We start from the raw sequence: 20,664 nt of genomic DNA on the forward strand, positions 1-20,664 counted from the left end.
AAAGCTGCCTTGTGGAGGGAGCTCTGGCCTGAGTGATTGTGTCTACCACTGTTGGTAGTAGGCCACTTAGGCCTTCCACGTCCCGTCCAAGGGCCAGATGTGGAGGTTCCAGAGGTCTGGGCGTGGGTGCCAGATGGTGCCCCGTCCCTGAGAAAGAAGGTCCTTCCTCAGGGGAATTCGTCAGGGAGGGGCTGTCGCGAGGAGCATGAGGTCTGAGAACCAAGTCTGGGTGGGCCAATACGGGGCCACGAGGGTGACCTGCTCCTCGTCCTCCCTGACCTTGCACAGGGTCTGTGCAAGTAGGCTCACTGGGGGGAACGCATACTTGCGCAGCCCCTGGGGCCAGCTATGTGCCAGCGCATCTTGGCCGAGGGGGTAATGTAGAATATTTTTACCAAGATGAATATAAATTAATCAAGTATAATCAATGTAAATATAGCCATTTTATTCTACAGTTATTTCTGATGGTCAAGCGTGAATCTTAGTGTGTGTGTGCAGAAGCCTGTGTAGGAAAGGAATGTGCTCACATATAGTAAACTGCTCTCATGGCTGCTGAGAAAATATATGTTGAGGTTCCTCCACAGGTGTCTCCTGTCCACTTCTTAAAATAAACAGATTGTAGTCAAAGAATAGGAATGGTGACATGTATGGAATGTATTGGCCACTCCTTGGTAGATGATATGTATTTAAGCGGGTGCAAACCATTTTGTTGGAGTTGTTGTGATGGAAACAAGTCAGCTTTTTTATCTCTGATAATAAAGTCTATCTTCTGGCATCAAAACCCCAAGACTTTAAGAGTGATGTTTCACAGAGTTGGCAGAAGCCACAACATATTGGCAACGAGGATGGGATTGGAAGGAGCAGAAGGGTGAAAAATCACAGCAGGTGGACTAGACAGGCAACACAAAAGCAGGTGGCCACCAAAGAGGTAAGCATTTTTGCTTATAATTAATTGTGTTGCTTGTCAGAGTTTGCCCGTGGTGGTAAGGACACTCAAAAAGCTTCTCCAAATTTAAAGAACATAAAGGGTTTTGATTCCAGAAGAAATAATTGCTTGCAATGATCTGTTTTTTCTGTTAAGAGGCCTAGATGAATAACAGTAGTTGCGTAGATAAAGTTTAAGGAAGCCCTAGGCAAGAGCCCTGTGGGAAATGCTGTTGTGTTGAGGAAGTGAATCACAGAGGTCAGGCTAGGTAAGAAGCCTAATAAATACGCTTTTCGTCATGTTGAGGAAGTGAATCGCGAGAAGGGCTGTTTGGTAGGTAACCTAAGAGAGGTGATAAAATAATTGCGTTTTAGAATTTTATAGTATTTTTTGAGAGCTCTGTGTTTATAAAGGCCTTGTGTTTGTAAAAAGTGTGAACGTTTCTGTGTCTGTGAGAGTGTCTGTATCTGTGTTTGAAAGTGTGTGAAGTGTGACTGAAGTACAATTGCGTATGGAAGTGTATGACTGAGTACAAGTACTCAAGATGGACTCAAGATGGCGCCAAGTATGGCTGCTGCGTTGCGAGCTCCGACACAACATGGTAGTGTTTTTTTTGTTCTGTTTACAATTCTTATGTTTTTTGTCTTGGATGTTGTCTGCCTTATTGTCTACGACAGACAAACACTTTTGGACATTGGTTCAGCAATTTCACACCATAAACCGGACTTCAAATTCCTCAATGTCGACCCACTGTTTACAAACACGCAAGCGGAGCCCTTTGTCTGGGCAGTCCGGACGCGGAAACACAGAGCCGGCGTTCTCATCAGAGTAAGACGCCGTGCAAATTGACCCCCGCTACCCAGTATTCTACTGGCAAATGTTCAGTCTCTGGATAACAAGCTCTGCGAGCTGAAAGCGCGGATCTCTTTCCAACGAAAGACAAGGGACTGCTGCATTATCTGCCTTACGGAAACTTGGATGTCTGCGGAGATTCCAGACTCAGCCATTGAACCTGCGGGGTTCTCCGTGCACCGAGCGGACAGAGTGAAAGACCTCTCAGGTAAAAGCAGAGGTGGTGGTGTATGTTTTATGATCAACAAATCCTGGTGTGATCAGAGGAACGTACATTCTATCAAGTCTTTCTGCTCTCCTGAACTGGAATTTCTCATGCTTCTGTGTCGACCATTCTGGCTACCGAGGGAATTCACAGTGGTCACTATCACTGCTGTGTACATCCCGCCACAAGCCGACACAGACCGGGCACTCAAGGAACTGTATGGGAGGATAAGTGAGCAGGAAACCACGCACCCTGAGGCTGCATTCATTGTGACCGGGGACTTTAATAAAGCCAGTTTCAAATCAGTCGCACCAAAATACCACCAGCACATTAGTTTCAACACACGAGGGGACCGGGTTTTGGACCATTGCTACTCTCCCTTCCGGGATGGCTACAAATCCCTCCCCCGCCCACCATTTGGCAAATCGGACCAGTCTTCCATTCTGCTTCTGCCCGCCGACAGGCAGAAACTGAAACAGGAAGCACCCACCCTCAGAACGACTCTACGCTACAGGACTGTTTTGATCACACGGACTGGGAGATGTTCCGGTCCGCCTCTGATGACGACATCGAGCTTTACGCTGATAGCATAATGTGTTTCATCAGAAAGTGCGTGGAGGACGTCGTTCCGACCAGAACAACACGGATCTATCCGAACCAGAAGCCACGGATAAATAGCGATGTTCGCGTGGCACTTAATGTGCGGACCTCCACTTTCAATTCCGGGAAATGCGGAGGAGCATAAACAAGCCAGTTATGCCCTCCGAAAAACTATCAGAACAGCAAAACGCCAGTACAGGAACAAGAATGAAGGACAGTTTAACACCACCAACTCTAGAAGCATGTGGCAGGGAATTAACATCATCACAGACTTTAAAGGGAATAAAAACTCCACCATGAGTGCCTGGCAATCCCGCCAGGTGGCTGCACTTTGCGGGCACAGGTGCACCGCAACTGCCTTATCCACCTGAGGGACCTCCGTATACCCGTGGGCCGCCCCACCATCGAGGGTAGTGAGAGCGGACGAGCTGGGAGGTCGGTTTTGGGCATAAAAAGGTGCCCTCCACGACCTTGTCAGTTCGTCGTGCACTTCCGAGAAGAAAGGGACCAGGGGGGGGTTGCGTGGCTGTGAGCGCCGCCCCGAACCCAGGAACCAGTCATCTAGCTGCGAGGGCTCAGGGGAGGGTGCAAGGTTCCATTCCAACCCGACACATGTGGCGGCCTGGGCAAACATGGCGATCATCTCGCCGTAAGCCTCAGACTGGGCGGGCCGACCCGAAGGTGGCAGCCCAGTTAAGTCCTCGGCGTCTGACATCGCCAGTATGCTCTCCGATGCAGCGATCGAGCACTCATCCCACTCCGGAGCTCCGAAAGGGACACTAAGCTGGCCCTGGGGTGAGCTGGTCTCCTCTCGGAACTCGCCGGGGGCAAACGAGCGTGCTGGGGAATGGGAGGTCCACGGGGATTTACCCGGCTGAGCCGCACCCATTGAATCCCCCAAATCACATCCAGCGCCAGCTGGGCTGGCCTCGTACCCGGAGGTAAAAGGCGAGGTGCGGGGGGTGGCTAGAGTGGCTTTCCCCCGGAAGAAGGAAAGCCGCGACCGCAACGTTGCCATGGTCATATTCTCACAATGATAACATGAACCATCCACGAACGCTGCCTCAGTGTGATCGCTGCCCAGACAGGTGAGGCAGCGCCCGTGGCCATCGGAAGCGGAGAAATAGCAACCGCATCCAGGAATCACACAAAGACGGAAAGGCATCTTTATAAAGACGCGTCTTTAAAAAGACGTTCAACGTCAATGTGTGTGCTCTAATAGAGAAAATATACTCTTTAGCAGGATTATACACTCTTTTAGCGCTGTCGAAGCGCCCAGGGGCGAAATCTGCACTCGACGTGCAGAAGGAGAGAAAGCCGCTGGAAATGCGCCGTATATCCAACAGCATACGCTTCTTAAGAGGTGAATGGAACAGCAGTAGTATTCAGCTCACTGATAATACAACCGCTCGGCTCCGAAGAAAAAATCTGAATGAGTGGTTGCGAGCCAGTGGCATGCAAATTCCACTCACCAATTCTCATTGGCCTTTTCTCAAAGATCTGAGGTGTTCGGGGCTCTCAAGAGCGACCCCTAGTGACACTACATCGACACAACATCAAGTGAGTGACAGAAGGGGAAACATTGTTAATTTTACAGTAAAATGCTGGCAACCCTGCTGCCAGTTCTTTACTGCTTTTTGATGAGAAAATCTTTAAGAATTTAGTATATTACAAAAAATGTAGTTCAAAACTGTCTGAAATTAGGATAATTGTTGTGAAATGTGAACAGTTTGTGGAAAAATATCAAAAAGCTTTTAGGTGAAGGTAGATTTTTCACGTCAGTTTGGGGCAAGTTGTCATGTGTTTCATATGCCTTCATTTTACACAACTTGACACATTTCAGTAATTACAATATCTATTGGTCTAAAATAGTTTGATATTTTTGTATGTAACGTTTTAAATTTTTGCTCATTAATTGTCTTGTGTTTCATAGTTGTTTTGCTGTATAAATGTTGCAGAAAAGCCTATAACATGCTATTAAGTGGCAGGATCGAGTGTGACAACTTACCCCATATGTGTGCTGTGACAACATGTTAAGGTTTGTGTCTGTACAGAACTGACTTTCAAAAATAAACCTATCCTGAGAAACATTCACTGAAGTAAAGGTGTGATAAACTAATTATAAAAATACATTAAAAGTAGGCTGTATTACAGTTTTTTCAACTGCTTACACAAAATCCTTACTTGCCACACAATTTCTGAAACCTGACACTCAAACACCAGAACCACACACCAAATCTGCAAAACCATACACTAATTCTCGGCCTTCGACTCAGTTTTCAATTTCATAAAACACTTTTTGCAAAACACAACACACAATTCTCTATGTAACACACAAATATCTAACAGGAAGTATCTTGATTTCCTTTTTCAAACACAACCAATCAAAATGCCACACTAATTCATCAGTGCCTCACACTAACTCCTCACATGTGCAAACACTCATTGCTTTACTTAACACCAACCAATCATGGCTTTAGAATAGGCCTATAAATAGGCCAAAAGTCAAGTTATAGGTTTTGAACAATGGATGCAAACAATGCAGACAGAGTAAGGGGAGTTGGAGGGAGAGCCAGAGGACAAGGCAGAGTTCGAATTAGAGGAGGAGGAGTTCAAAGAGGAGCAAGAGGAGGAGTTGGAAGGGGAGCAAGGGGAGGAAGAGGATGAGTCGGACGGGGAAGAGGAGGAGGACAAAGACCAGGAACAAGAAGAGTGGTCTCTGATGAGATTGGGCTACTGTCATTGATCATGTGATCAACCACTGTTTAACAATGAGAGAGGCTGGACAGAGAGTCCAGCCTAATTTGAGTCGATTTACAGTGGCGGGTATATTTCGAACCTTTAGAAATGAGAACAGGTATGTAACAATCTACTGTAATGTACACATGTTCTAGCTATTTCAGCATAACATATGGTATACTATAATACATATATTTTAGCACCCATGCATCCATTTACTGCAGTGCACTGCATGATTGGTCACAGTCTGGTGGGTTATCTACTGTACAACAGTACAGCTGACTGTAAGAAGACATTCTGACTATATTGTATAAAATAGTATATATTATGTTACAGTTTATGGCACACACTCACACTGTTCTTGAATCTTCTACAGAGTGGAAAGGCAAAGGTTTCATGGTGGGTGAGGTCACATGTTCACTGAAGAGCAAGAGACAGCTATCGTGAATTTGGTTTTGTCCAATAATGCTATAACAATTCGCCAAATACGCAATCATATCCTTAATGATGCCACAATTTTTGCTAACATAAATGCTGTGAGCCCCTCAACAATACATCGTGTCCTCCAGAAAAATCAACTGAGAATGAAACAGCTGTACAGGGTCCCATTTGAAAGGAACTGTGACAGAGTCAAGAACCTTCGACATGACTTTGTGGATGTATGCATACAACACTTTCTCCAATATATCAGACTTGCACCTACCAAGTCAGGCTATTGGGTTGTGCATATACTGATCTACATATTCTTTTGTCTTTTACAGAGAATTTTGGAGATGGATGCCCATGCCATCATCCATGAATACATTTATGTGGATGAGGTGGGCTTCAATCTCAGCAAAACCAGAAGAAGGGGGAGAAATGTCATTGGACAAAGGGCCATTGTCAATGTCCCTGGACAACGTGGCGGAAACATTACAATGTGTGCTGCAATTACACAGAATGGTGTCCTGCATCATCATGCCACACTTGGCCCCTAAAACACTGATCACATCATATGTTTTCTTGATGCTGTTCATGATATGCTTGTTCAAGGTCTGCAGAATGAAGACCAGGCAAGATTTGTCATCATCTGGGATAATGTCTGCTTTCATCATGCCCATCAGGTCCAAAACTGGTTTGTTACTCATCCCCATTTTTCTGTTGTCTACCTGCCTCCATATTCACCATTTCTAAACCCTGTTGAGGAATTTTTCTCCACATGGTGCTGAAAAGTGTATGATCGTCATCCCTACGTTAACATGACACTTCTCTAGGCAATGGAGGAGGCATGTGGAGACATTGACGCTGCCTCCATCCAAGGTTGGATACGCCATACAAGGAGGTTCTTTCTACGGTGTCTGGTAAGAGAGAACATAGCATGTGATGTGGATGAAGTATTGTGGCCGGACCCAGCCCGGAGGAGAGAAGGAGCCTAGATACACCCAACCATCACTCACACACACACACACACACACACACACACACACACACACACACACACTATTCCTTTGGAATAATCACATTTTTCAAAATTATGTTTGGTTTCTGTCCAACTACACATGGTTGATGTATTTCTTTCGTACTGTGTAATACTGTATTCACAAGCACAAATGTTTACAGTAAAAAAATCAATTGTTTGGTTTCAATCTTGCTTTCGTATTTACCATGCATTTTTCAACATCTCTCAGCCAATTACTTTCAATCTTGTACAGAAATGTACATAGGAGCTCATGAAAGAAGAGCTTTAGGTTTTGAATAACTGTGTGTAAATGATATATCCAAAAATAGAATATTATGGCAAAGGTGTTTGCAAGGTAAGACAAATGTTTGCTTTTGAGATGTGTTTGTGATATTTTGAATGCAGTGCTTCATTTTGCAAGAGATGTGAGGCATTTTGCATTTTGTGTCTGCAATTCTTGGATTTGTGTGTAAAGTTTTGAACAAAAAGAGGCAAAGTTTTGAAAATGTGTGTAAGCAGTTGAAAAAAACTGTAAAATAAAGAAATACTGCATTTTTCTACCGTTTTTTAACAAAGGAAAAAAAAAGATTTCACACACACGTGTACCTTGTGACTCAAGTTCTCATTTGTCATTTTGCGTGCGTGCGTGTGTGCGTGTTTGAGTGTGCTTGTGTGAGTGTGCGTGTGTGCGTGCGTGCGTGTGCGTGCGTGTGTTTGAGTGTGCTTGTGTGAGTGTGCGTGTGTGCGCGCGTGTGTTTGAGTGTGCTTGTGTGAGTGTGCGTGCGTGTGTGCGTGCGTGTGTGTGTGCGCGTGCGTGTGTGTGCGTGTTTGAGTGTGTGTGTGTGAGTGTGTGTGCGTGTTTGAGTGTGTGTGTGTGTGTGTGTTTGAGGGATCGAAAGAGAGAAACTATAAGTGCTTTTCATATGTGAGGCTGATTAGGGTGAAATACATTGAAACATTAAAAGTTATTTTGGATAATAGAAACTGTATTGATCAAGTCGCGGGGTTTGCGGCACTATTTGTATGTATAATAAGTATCTGCAAAGAACGACAATAGATGTAAGTCAGCACATTACAGCATAGATTACATTGTGCCTTGCTGGGAAACAAGTGACTGAAAAGAAGCATCATAATGCAAATTTTGAGTTTATCAAAATAAAAGGTATAATTAAGAAAAACAGGTCCATATGAGATAACTGATAGAAACAGTTAGGTGAAATAGTGTAATAATAATTATTATTATTATTATTATTATTATACAATATTGAATATCTTTGTGTCATGACTACAAAGTGGAAAAATCGCCAACAATATAAGGCATCTAAGTGGGGCAATCCCCCCTTCAGAAATGAATTTCAGTCCCTGATATAATACATAGTGTAAGAGTTTCATTTGATTTCAGTTGTAATGCTGAGGGAAATGGTAGTCAAGTGAGCTCATTTCTTTTGAAAATCCCCTGCCAGTTTGCCAGTAAGCAAATTAGTAGCCTACCGTCTTACTTTTAGGAATGTGCCAGGTAAAGGTGAAGGAAAAGAGGATAAGAGAAGGGATTTTAGAAGAGGGTGAGAAGAGAGATGTAAAGAGTGTGACCAAGGGCAGGTGTCCCTGTGCTGTGGAGTCAAATGCAATAGTTCCTGTATTCAGTCATTGTTTATATACATGTTTGTTTAATTCACTTTTATGCCACAGTGTCATCTACTGTATACAGTGTAGAAAAGAATGAACTCGTAACAGAAGACAATTAAAAACGATCAACCTTACCTGCGTATCAGAATTTCATTGAGACATATTCAACAGAGTATGATATACCATAGTTCATCACATTACTACATTCACCATGGTCAAAATACATAACATCCGAATTGTCCCCCTTTTTTAAATCATAGCATGTTACATTTCAATTACATATTTACCACTAAACTTGAAATGTCATTTCAGAAATCTGGTTTTCTTTCTCTCTCGTAAATGTAAACGAGTGTACATGTCAACATCATCATATATGACGAAAGGATTGAAGCCTGTCACGCAAAACATGAGTTCATTGATGTCATCAAATATCAGTGTGCTTTTTTATTCCAACCGTTACTCCTGGTCGGAGTATTCCGTAAATATTTAGTTTATACGTAGGGTTACGTCCTACCTAAGTTTAATGGTGCAATGCTCAAATATTTAGTAGTGCATAAATTGTTACTTAGTGCCCATTTACGCCACAACTAGGGTAGCTGCTGCAACCGACCCAGATCTCCAGAGAGATGGAGAGTAAATCTCGCGAGCGCATCTCCTCTCGCGATGCCGCCCAGCATCGCTGTTCTGCTGCAGTGCGCGTATAAAGGAGCGAGACTCGCGGGGACGAGAGGAGGCGATGCGGCAAGGTCGCGGTAGCGTCAAGGCTCAGATCACCAGAGGAAACCGCCATTCACGGAGATCATCCGGATCTTTAGAGTTCCTGTGAGCTAAAAGAGCCGAGAGTGTGTCAGATCTCAAACTCCCGTCCGAACGCCCGGCTGTTCTCCATTTGCCTCCGCATGTGCACGCTGCGGGTTCGGAGGGAAGTGCTGCGCGGTATTTCTGTCTTTCTGCAGCAGCGTCAGTGTGCGGGCGATTCCTGTCTGATCCATCGGCTTGTCTGCAGTTTCGGTGGACAGTATCAGTTTTAGTAGGGCTCTTCGCTTGTCATGTTGGCGTCACCTCCGTCAGTTGCTGCCTCCCGGAGCGAGCTGCTCCCTCCAGTCGAATCCGACGCGCTCAAACCCGCCGGTCCCACACCGAGCCAGAGCCGCTTTCAGGTGGATCTAGTGTCCGAGTGTGCCGGGGACGGTCACGCTCCTCCCGCATCCTACCCGTCCCCGCCCGACCTCCCCGCCGACCCGCCGCACGACCCCGGAGAGGAAGCCAAAGGCCGGTTTCGGGTTGTGAACTTTGCGGCCTCTAGTCCGGACGCGGCGCCAGCGGAGAGCGCGCAGAACGGGGACACGGTGATGAGCGAGGGCAGCCTGCACTCGTCCACCGGCGGCCAGCAGCACCATCACTACGACACTCACACCAACACGTACTACCTCCGCACCTTCGGTCACAACACCATCGATGCGGTGCCCAACATCGACTTCTACCGGCAGACCGCAGCGCCTCTGGGCGAGAAACTCATCCGACCCACCCTGTCCGAACTGCACGACGAGCTCGACAAGGTACAAGCACACACATGATTGCACACTAATAGGTCAGTACTGAACTTCACTGCCAACACTAACAATTAAAATGTACCATATTACTACAGTGTTGTTTTTAACATCAGCACCACAGTTTTCATTCAGCATCCGACCGTCTGATCGTTGCATCATCTCTCAACACACATCTGTACACTCACAGTGATCAAGTTCATGACAGTGAGTCAAAACAGAATATCCAGCTGTGGCTACATATTTAATATTTGGCTTGTTGTTTCATAAGTCAGTACAGACGATCATGACCTCTGACCTGTGTGCTGAGAGTTACTGTGACAGGTGTGTGACATGATGCGTGTGATAAGTGTTATCTAAAGCGTCACACACTTTACTGTATCATTGTACATGTAGTTCAGTGTGTTGTGAAAGCACACTGTCCTGTTTCCTGTTTAATGCTTACACAATGTGTGTGTGTGTGTGTTCTCCCATGCAGTGAAGACATGATTGTTGATTTTACCTACATCAATAGTTCATGCATTTTTTTGTTGAATAAGTTGATATAACAGTCATACAAATGTTAAACAGTAGTTTAGTTGAGTACAGAGCATACAGACCCTCTGTGTTTACCACGGTGAACTGGCACTGGACTAGTTAGCAGTTTTAGCCAGAGGTGTTTTGATTCAGCTCTCTGACCATGACACCGGCCATTATGATTTGGCAGTTTATCTAAATTTGTTAGTAACAAATGTCAGTGCCAAGTTTGGGAAAAGCCTCTGAGTTATGATGCACAACCACTTTAACAGTAATTTCCACGCATTAAAGCCAAACTGAGTGACAGAGCTTCTTATTTAACAACACATGTATTGTGTAATTGACTGTTTTTCTAAGGCTACATCCACATTAATCCTGACAGATTTGAAATTGCCATTTTTTTCTAAATGTTCTTTGTCCAAGCTGCTATTTTCAAGCGTTTTCCAAAAGTTGCTCATCAACATAAACTACGTTTCCATCCAAGGGTGTTTCTGTGCCAAAAAGTGCAGAGCATCAAAAAGTTTACTGAGATAGCTGATGGAAACACAAATTATCACTACAATTTCACAAGTGTCGACATATTTGCATTTAACTCTAGCGCATAAACTCTGTGTCGATACTTCAAATATCGCAAAAAAACAAACAAAAAAAAACTGGTTTGGAAACACTTGCATTAATGCAAAAATATAGTGTCACATGACAGAGTTTACCCCAATTGTTAGCCTGTTAATCATGATGACAGGGTATACATCCTTGAAAGCCAATTTATTGTACGTGAAGCATTACTCGTACTGTTTTGATTGGTCTTAACGGCATACGTGCACAGGTCCGATACTGCAAACACATCTGCATCATGACACTTCCAGGAGTGCCAACACATATCTCGTATCATGCACAGTGACAAGTGCACGGAGAACAAATGAATGGCCAGTTTGTGATTAAATTAATCATGGTAGACATCCGTTTATTTATTTTAGTTGCTTTTCCACACCATTCAAAATAATAGACGGCAGTCACGGAATTATCCCACAATATAAAAAACGTATCATTTCTGTGCACAAAGATGTTTTAAATTAAAACTAAATACACAATGCTAGGAGAAAAACTTCAGTGTGCTTTTTTGAAACACTTACATATAGCCCAATTCTATAAAATTATTGTTCAGCTTACTTAAAAAATGGTGGCAAAATTCCCTGTATAAATAAATTACCGAATGAATAAAGCATTAAAAAAATAAATTACCAAACGAAAAATATTGTTAGGCCTATATACTTGCCCTTTATTTACACAAACTTAAATTAGCCGTACCCTGTTCTGTAGATGAATAAATCAGCTGAATGACATTTTCTACACTTCAAGACTATAAACTATCAGAACTATCTGTCCAATGCTGAGATCACTTTCAGAAAACAAGCTTTTGAACATTTTAAAAACTTTTAAATATTTTAAATCTAACCCTTTTTACCTCGGATCGCATTTGCTGAGCTTCTTCAGAAAATGTAAATTGCATTATGACACTAAAATGTATTTGCTGGACAAATATGCAGGACATAATGCAGTTGTGATGGCGATGCTTTAGATTAGATGACTGTTCAAAATAGCCTATTGAATATCAAGAATGTATCATATGTAAACCCTGATATTACACAGCATCAATGTTTCTTTAATAGTTGTGCACTCAGCATATACACATTGATGGATGGTCCTTATACTAAGACTGAAAGTTTCCCCCACTACAGCTTGAACAGGGCCATGATGATTGGCTTTCGGGTCGGAACCGGTGGCAACCTGCGATAGGCGCAACATCAGGACCAATATTACAGTCCTATCAGAAGGGCAACAGCTCCCGTTTGATTGCAATTCCTCGTCTTCTGATTGCATTTATTTGTGAAATTAAAATGACAGTAAGCTGGCTAATTTCAATGAATTATCTCAATACTCTCCTCATTTTACCAAAACTTCGGAGGAAAAAATTAGGGACATCTGGGAGGCGAAAGGTACACAATTAGCGATAAACTGTATGGAAATGGCTTAAGGGCAGATTTATTTAGTGATAAACCAAAACTTATGCAACAAAGTGTTTAAGCATGACGTCATCACACACAGCATTTTTATAGATAAAAGGCCATTTGAATGGAAACGGGCAGAAGACGGCAAATTTCGCAAAAATTTTTTTTACGCATTTTCACTTTGTCGATAACAAAACAGCGTGAAAAGTGGATGGAAACTAGGTTATAGATGCATATGAAAGCTCCAAAATCCCCTTTGAATGGATCACATGACTCTCACCCCTTATGGAAATCAAGAGTTCATGGCAAATTTGCCGCAAATCCCCCACCGTTAATTTTCACATGCAAAGGATCTTTGCAGCAAACCTGTGGCAAATTGTCCATTGTTGCCAAAAGTTTGCCAGAGGTTCACCACTACTGGCGAAGAGCTGCAAACATTTGGCAAACATTGCAGTGAATCAAAAGCTCATTTGCATGTGAAAATAATGAGTGGAAAATTTGCTGCAAGTTTGCGACTAGTTTAGATTTTTTCTAAGGGACATTACAACAAATACATCATAGTTTTCAGATATCATCATTTTCCCTGTCCACACTACAACGCGAAGATGGTGTTCTCAAATTTATCCACTTGGGAGAGCAATTTCAAAATGCTCCATTTTCGCTTTGAAAAACTTTGAGAAAACGATGTGTTTTCAAATGAAAATGTAAACGTATTAGTGTGGCTGTGTTTTAATTTTTTTGAGTTTAATGAACTTGTCTCTTTAAATTTACAGGAACTTAAATTTAACTGAAACTGGGCAGGGGATTTCTATTTCCCAGCATGCACTCGACAAGGAGAGTAAATATTAAAATTAAGTGTTATATAGCTTGAGCTTAGGTTGAGGACAGGTACAATTTAAGGTTGTTCGACCACAGTATATTGCTTTACTCGCTGAGCAAATGCTATGCAAATCTTAGCATAGTTTTTCCAATTAGCATGCATTCAGACTGCTAGCATTCTCTAAACTAGCTAGTTAGGTTCCCTCTACTTGAAGTATTTAAGTTGCTCCTTACATGGTAATTTTAAGTTCAGCCAAAGAGTTACATTTAAAGTTGAGTGCCCTTTAAAATGTACGAGTTATCTTACTCAGTATTACAAGTTAAGAGCAATTAACATGCATGTGTAGTACAAAATCTAAATCTGAAAGTTCTATTAAGTTCTGCTTACTTATTAGGGTTTACAGTGTGGATTTGTGCATTTAAAGATTGGACTTGATTCCGTTTGCAGTAATAATTGTAATCACAAGATGCAGGCTAACGCAGAACAATGTAGAAGATGAATCTTAAGAGAATTCCAAATGTTTTTGAGAACTGCCAGTAATAATATTTAGTGATGTTTGCCAAGAATCACTTCCTATTGCTCCCAATGATTTGATCAAAACGTTAAATATTAAATGTTCGGTGTCTAAGTAATCCTGGAGTGTTTGTGCTCCAGAAATGAATGATCCCTCAAATCATGTGTGTTGCCGAGAAGTGTGTGCTGTGACTTTAATAAAAGATGGCACTTAACATTTTCATCTGAAAAGAAACCCATAGACTTCTATTGAGGAAGGAAATCCAGTCAGATCTAAAGAGCAGAATATCACAGGGATCCACACACCGTGTCAAATACTGAGAAAGTTGTTAGGCTGTCTCCAACACTGGAAAACAGCACTCACATTTATCTCTGAAAATGTCTGAATCTAGTATTGTGTTGTCATTTATCATGGCCTTGTTTTAGGATAATTGATATGTCTGTATTTATTATGCTCTTGTAATTGAAATGAAATCCACTTTATTGTTCCCAAAGGGAAATTTGTCTCATGGAGTGTACTTTGGCTGCTGATATTTATCGGCCAATTCTTGACCAAATTAAAACCATCGGCATATCAGTTACGTATAAACAAATAAACGCTGATATGAAGAATTCATGGTGTATTTATAATTAATTAGTACTACACTTTGTAAAAACCCTGTGAATTCAAATTCACAATGCACATATTTGTAATGTTCTAGCAAATACATGTAAAATGTTGTTTTGAACTGCAAAAACTGAAGTGCAAAAATGTTTTTTAGAAGTACAAATAACTTTTCATATCAATCATCACGTTAACATATTCAGGTATTTTTTGTTTCTTTATATCTTTTATTCATCTTTTATTGTGGCTCTCTTTAAAAGTTTGTCCTGTTATGTGCTCAACAGATCCAATCCATGTTCAAAGGAAATCATTTTTTGTTAGTTAAAAAGCTTTTGTACCTCTTTGTACATTTTTAAAGCATAATTCCAAAGTAAAACAGTGAATAAAGTCAATGGCAAAATAACGGTATCGGCCTATAGGTTTTTGTTAAACTTGGTATCAGCCAAAAATGTTCATATCGGTGCATATCTAGTGTGTACACATACAAAGACTTGTCGTTCTCTTTGCAATCATTATATAAATAAAAACAAATAATAGAACATAGGGCTGGGTGATATGGATCAAAAATCATATCTCGGTATTTTTAGGCTGAATGGTGATACACGATATATATCTCGGTATTTTCTACGAAGTGGGCTAAATGTTCAGTTGTAAGTCAAAGCCACATGTGAGATGTTAAATGAAGCTTGCAATGCGCTTTGTTTCGGTGTAGAAGACTTTTCGGACTGCGAAGGCTTGGCGGCTGGGGTTGCAGCAGCAGCACGAAGTTTAACACACTCTTGTACTGCAGTTTATGTTTGCTCCCTAAAAAGTCCCACAATGCATTGTAAAAACCAGGGAGCATCCCTTACCGGAAACGTCCTTGTGTCTTCTGAAGTCTCAAGTCATTAGATGACGAGCACAAGTATAAAAAGAGATGTTGTTTGTAATGTCTTTCATAATTACCATGAAAGTCAAACAGTCTTTTAAATATTTAAAAGGTTTTAAATACACTCCTTTTTAGATTTTTCTTTATGCCATTTATCTGTTATAATAGACCTTTTTCACAGACTGTGATGCATTTCCGCCTTGTCAGCGTAAAAAATATTGAGTGCAAGTTTATAACATTATTCTTTGTGTTATATTACCCTGGAATTAGTTTAAAAAAATGAATTACCACAGCTGCGATGAGGTTTCTATTGCAGCTGCTGAGAGAGTGACAGTAAATTTGGCATCTTCTCCCACTTTACTGTCTTAATCCACTGCTCTCTATTTTATTCTTCTTCTGGAAAGTCATTCAAATGTAATAGTGGATTTTTTCTTTTGTTTTTGGAGCAAATGGGTAAGTGAAAATATTTGCTGTTATCTCCAATTCACTCCCATTCACTGCTGTCGAAGTTTACCCTGCAAACGTTTACTTCTGCGTTCCAAAACCCGGAGTGTTAAAAAGGTCTATAACACTGTACGTTTGAATATCTTCAACGAAAATGAATGGTAGTGTCATTTCTACAGTGATGGTGCTGATCAATAACAGCTGCGCTTGAACGTGCGTGCTCGTTAATGTGTCGCAGGTGATTGGGTCATCACGATATACTGATTCACGACATAGGGAGCTGATTGAGACAGAGTTTTCTTCGGCAGTGTGGACTGGAGCTTTGTCTCCCAAGTTTCAGGAGAACTTGAGTGAGTGGGGCCGGGTTTGCGCGGAGAGTGTGAGATAGGGATGGGCGATACCACTTTCTTTTCTTTTCTATCCGATACCAATAATTTCAGGTCCAATATCGTTGATACCGCTACTTCTATTAAATAGATTTTTTGGCGATTTTTCTTGGGATAAAATGGGTAATTTAAAATATTATTTTTAGTCATAATTCAAGTTTTTATTATAATATATATATATATATATATATAAATAAATAAATAAATAAATAAATAAAAATTCTCCCCAATTTGGAATGCCCAATTCCCAGTGCGCTTTAAGTCCTCGTGGTGGTGTAGTGACTTCAATTCGGGTGCCGGAGGTCTGAGACCATCAATCCACACATCACGTGACTTGTTGAGTGCGTTACTGTGGAGAACTTGCGTGTGTGGAGGCTCATGCCATTCTCCACGGCATCCACGCACAACTCACCATGCGCCCCTCTGAGAGCGAGAACCACATTATAGCGACCACGAGGAGGTTATCCCATGTGACTCTACCCTCCCTAGCAACCGTGCCAATTGGTTGCTTAGGAGACCTGGCTGGAGTCACTCAGCATGCCCTGGATTCCAACTTGTAGCTCCAGGGATGATAGTCAGTGTCTTTACTTGCTGAGCTACCCAGGCCCCCTAATAATTCAAGTCATTCTTTTTTTTAACATTTGGGAGCATAAACAAAGTTATCTGTTTGGTTAATTTTTGTTATGGTAAACAATAGTTTCACTACAGTAACTATAGTTTAACTATGGTATTTAGTTAAACCATAGTTACCAAACAATTAACCATGGTTACTACTACGAAAAATTCGTTTTCATTTATATACAGTACATATGTAAAAAGTGTAAGAATTATTTTATCCATTAAAAAAATTACTGTTGTAAATATAGTCCCACATAAACTTACAAAATGTATATCAGGGTAAGTTTCTTGCTGGCATGGTGTAGAGTACACTGCTAAGAACAACGGTATGGTGACTTGATGTTAAATATGTATTTAAATTAATAGGTGTCATGAATTTTCCTTTTATTAGGCTACTATGAAAATTGTTAATACTTTATTACTACTCTAACTAATAAACTAATTCATAATACACAATAAACTGTTAAGCATTGTAGCTAATATGTGTGTAGTAATGTTCATTTTAACACATTATCTTGTATTACCATATACAGCATACATAAAAATTAATGGTTATTTGTTTTATTTGTGTACTATAATGTGCTTTTCTGTGTATAATGAAATTGTTTTCCTATTAAGAAATATAAATTGAAATGATTTGATATCACGAGAAAAAGGCACCATCGACAAAAAAAAGAGCATTAAAAACTAGCAGGGGTGCAATAACTTGCAGTATTTTCACAAAGTTTAATTGCATAAGTTCAATTAAACATTATGGTTACTCCAGGGATGCTTGTGCATCAGACGCTGGAAATGTCCCGCCTCTTACTGAAACGGAAAATATGATTGGTTAGTAAATATTCAATCACGTCTGAAATGAACGTTCTGATTGGTGGATCAGCTTAGTCGGACTGTTTGTCTGTGTTGCCCGTGCCATCAATTACACTCCCGCAGATCTGTGCGCTTTAGAGAGAATTTCTGTAAAAAAAGAAATAGGGGTGTAACTGTTCTCGGTAAAAAAATGAACCGAACGGTTCGCCACCCACGGTTCGGGAAGCATTGGCACTGCGGTCGGTTCACCTCAAGTTTAATGACGCATCTGGAGCACAAGTTTTGGCCAAGAAAACAAAGCGTCAAACAGACAGGCACAGTTACAACCTCCACTAATGCACCTGTATGGCTCTGTAAATGGATACGCTCCACCTGTGTTTCACATGGGTCAACTTGATGACATCACTGTTCTGCAGGCGTTGTGTGTAGTTGAAAATTAAAATTAATTAATTAAATTTTAATTAATTAATTTTAATTTAAGTAATTAAAAATGAATTAAAATGGCAAGTGGAGAAAATGATTAGCTGAGAGAGAAGCCCACTGTGTTTCTCCTTTCTGGAAACATTTTCTTTTTGCAGTCAATAACAACAGCAATGGTCAAAAGATGTTTACAATACAGGCACTGTTTGCCGACATCGCTCAGCGCGAGTGCTGTATACTGGTAATATATGTCAATAATGCGCGTGAGGGTTTATTTAAAACGCGCACGTGAGTTCTTCCTGTTTCCTTGCGCGGCTGTAATCTATCACTAGCGTCAATAATGCGCTTTGATTAATGGCATTAAGATGCTGTTATAGTAATACATTGATACATGATTAATCATTTACGCCGACATCACCCAGGGAAAATGCCGCAGGTGAGCTGAAACTGCACACACTCCCTTACGTTTTTAAGCAGGCACTCAGTGCTAATTCAAACAGATATGAAACAATAACTAAAGAACTTGGGGTGTTCATGTGGGATTTCCACGTATTATTAAAATACTCGAGCAGCATTATCACAAAATCCCTTCTCCTATGCATTTTAATAGCAAGGTTATTCCTTCTATAGTGATATACAGCTTCTGAATATTGAATATGTTGAGATGAGTTTGAAGGGCACTTTATGTTGATGCATGTAGCGTATTAGTGTAGGTATAAAGTTAAAATGTTGATTTAGTCATTAGAGAATGTTTTTTTTTTTTTTTTTAAGGACCTTGACAAAAATTAACCATGGTTTTACTATATTAATATTGTAGTAACCATGACTGCTGTCACCATAGTTTTCTAAGCAGAAATCATGGTTTTGATACAATTAACCATGGTTTTATAAAAGTAATACTGTAGTTACTATATATTGTAATATCACAGTAACCATGTTTATATTGTGGTTACTATGATTTTACTACAAATGTTAAAACAGTATGATTGTAATTTAAGGGCAATCCTGTTGAAGTGTTTATCAATATATTATTCTTTGGATTTGGCAGAAATATATATATATATATATATATATCTTTTTTTTTGTTTTTTTGGAACAAAGCAAATACTTAACCGTACCGAAACTGTGGCCCTTAAACCATGATACTAACCGAACCTTGAGAAATTCGAACGTTACACCCCCTAATATATATGTATATATATTACACAGTTGCAATCGAAATTATTCACCCCCCCCCCCCAACAAGACAGTAAGGATTTATAAAGGTACGTTTTTCTGATGACCCAGAATTTTTAAACTTTACATCTATATCAGTTGAGTGACACATTCAAAGTCATAGTGTGAATATATAACCTAATATTTGTAAATAGCAGGATTTTTTTTTAAATACAGCCATGTTATAATTATTCAACCCCTATTGCATGTAGCTGTTTCTTAAATATGTAAGGCTACACAAGTAATTGTTTTAAAACAAAACTAAGTCATCAATCTGCAATGGCACTTAAGTTTTAATATGTAAGTTTAGCGTTGTAAGCAAAAATGTATTTCTATGCAGAATTTTTTTTAAAAATAAGCTGTCTCAAAAGCTAATAGAGGAGATTATTTCATTACACAAGAAAGGTCATGGCTAAAAGTACATGATGCTCTGCTTACCTTTCAATCTGCTACATTACTGATTGCACTGACAAACTATAGCTGGCTAACAGCAAACAGACATGAGTGACATGGTTGTCGGGGACAGGGTTAACGTTATATTAGTTATATTGAAAAGGGAAAATGGAGTCATTGTTTATTAAATTTCCAGTATTTATTTCACAAACTAGTTAGCAACTTACTGGTTGCAGCAGAACCACCGTCAGCTCAGCTCTGTAAACAATGGAGTTGGAACGCGCTCTGCTGGACAAACTACGTTATGACTTAAATTCTGAATCACCCAAGCATTGTTTTCTGCATTATGTTTCCGAAAAAAGTTTTTATATCTGCGCATATCGGAAAACATATATACCGATGCCGAAACAGTATATCTGTGAAAGGCTGATAAATCGGTCGGGCACTACTTTCAATTGACTATATCACAATTCCAGTGGGTCAGAATTAACTGTGCCTTTAAGCAGCTTGGAAAATTCCAGAAAATAATGTCAAGCCTTTAGGTAGTTAGCCAGTTAGCTTCTGATAGGTACACCACCAATTGACTCCAATTAGCCTGTGGCTGTATTTTAAGGCCTACCTTTAAACTCAGTGCCTCTTTGCTTGACATCATAAGAAATCAGCCAAGACCTCAGAAAAAAATTTGTGGACCTCCACAAGTCTAGTTCTTCCTCGGGAGCAATATCCAAATGCCTAAAGGTACCACGTTAATTTGTACAAACAGTAGTACACAAGTATAAACACCATGGGACAACAGCAAATTACCTTGTGAAGATGCTGGAGGAAACAGGTAGACAAGTATCTATATCCACAGTAAAATCGAGTCCTATATCGACATAACCTGAAAGGCTGACCAGCAAGGAAAATCAAATCAAATCAAATCACTTTATTGTCACACAGCCATATACACAAGTGCAATGGTGTCTGAAATTCTTGGGTGCAGTTCCGTTCAACATAGAAGTCGTGACAGTGATGAGACATATACCAATTTACAATAACATCAAATTAACACAGCATAATTTAAAGTCTAATATACAAATAATAACATACACTGTACAGTATACAATACACACA

General features: G+C 40.5%; 1 protein-coding gene across 2 annotated transcripts in view; it reads left to right on the forward strand.

The window, feature by feature from the left end:
- The first annotated feature begins 8,800 nt into the window (after positions 1 to 8,800).
- LOC127433364 (solute carrier family 12 member 2-like) overlaps positions 8,801 to 20,664 on the forward strand; it is a 113,507-nt gene continuing 101,643 nt past the window's right edge. The window contains exon 1 of one of the 2 annotated variants that reach the window (XM_051685194.1): positions 8,801 to 9,944. In XM_051685194.1, the coding sequence (XP_051541154.1) occupies positions 9,435 to 9,944 (510 nt within the window). In that variant the 5' untranslated portion in view covers positions 8,801 to 9,434. The remainder of the gene's footprint in view (positions 9,945 to 20,664) is intronic. The other variant, XM_051685193.1, reaches the window with a different exon arrangement.

Source organism: Myxocyprinus asiaticus, chromosome 43 (genome assembly GCF_019703515.2).
Source record: "Myxocyprinus asiaticus isolate MX2 ecotype Aquarium Trade chromosome 43, UBuf_Myxa_2, whole genome shotgun sequence".
Classification (NCBI taxonomy): domain Eukaryota; kingdom Metazoa; phylum Chordata; class Actinopteri; order Cypriniformes; family Catostomidae; genus Myxocyprinus; species Myxocyprinus asiaticus.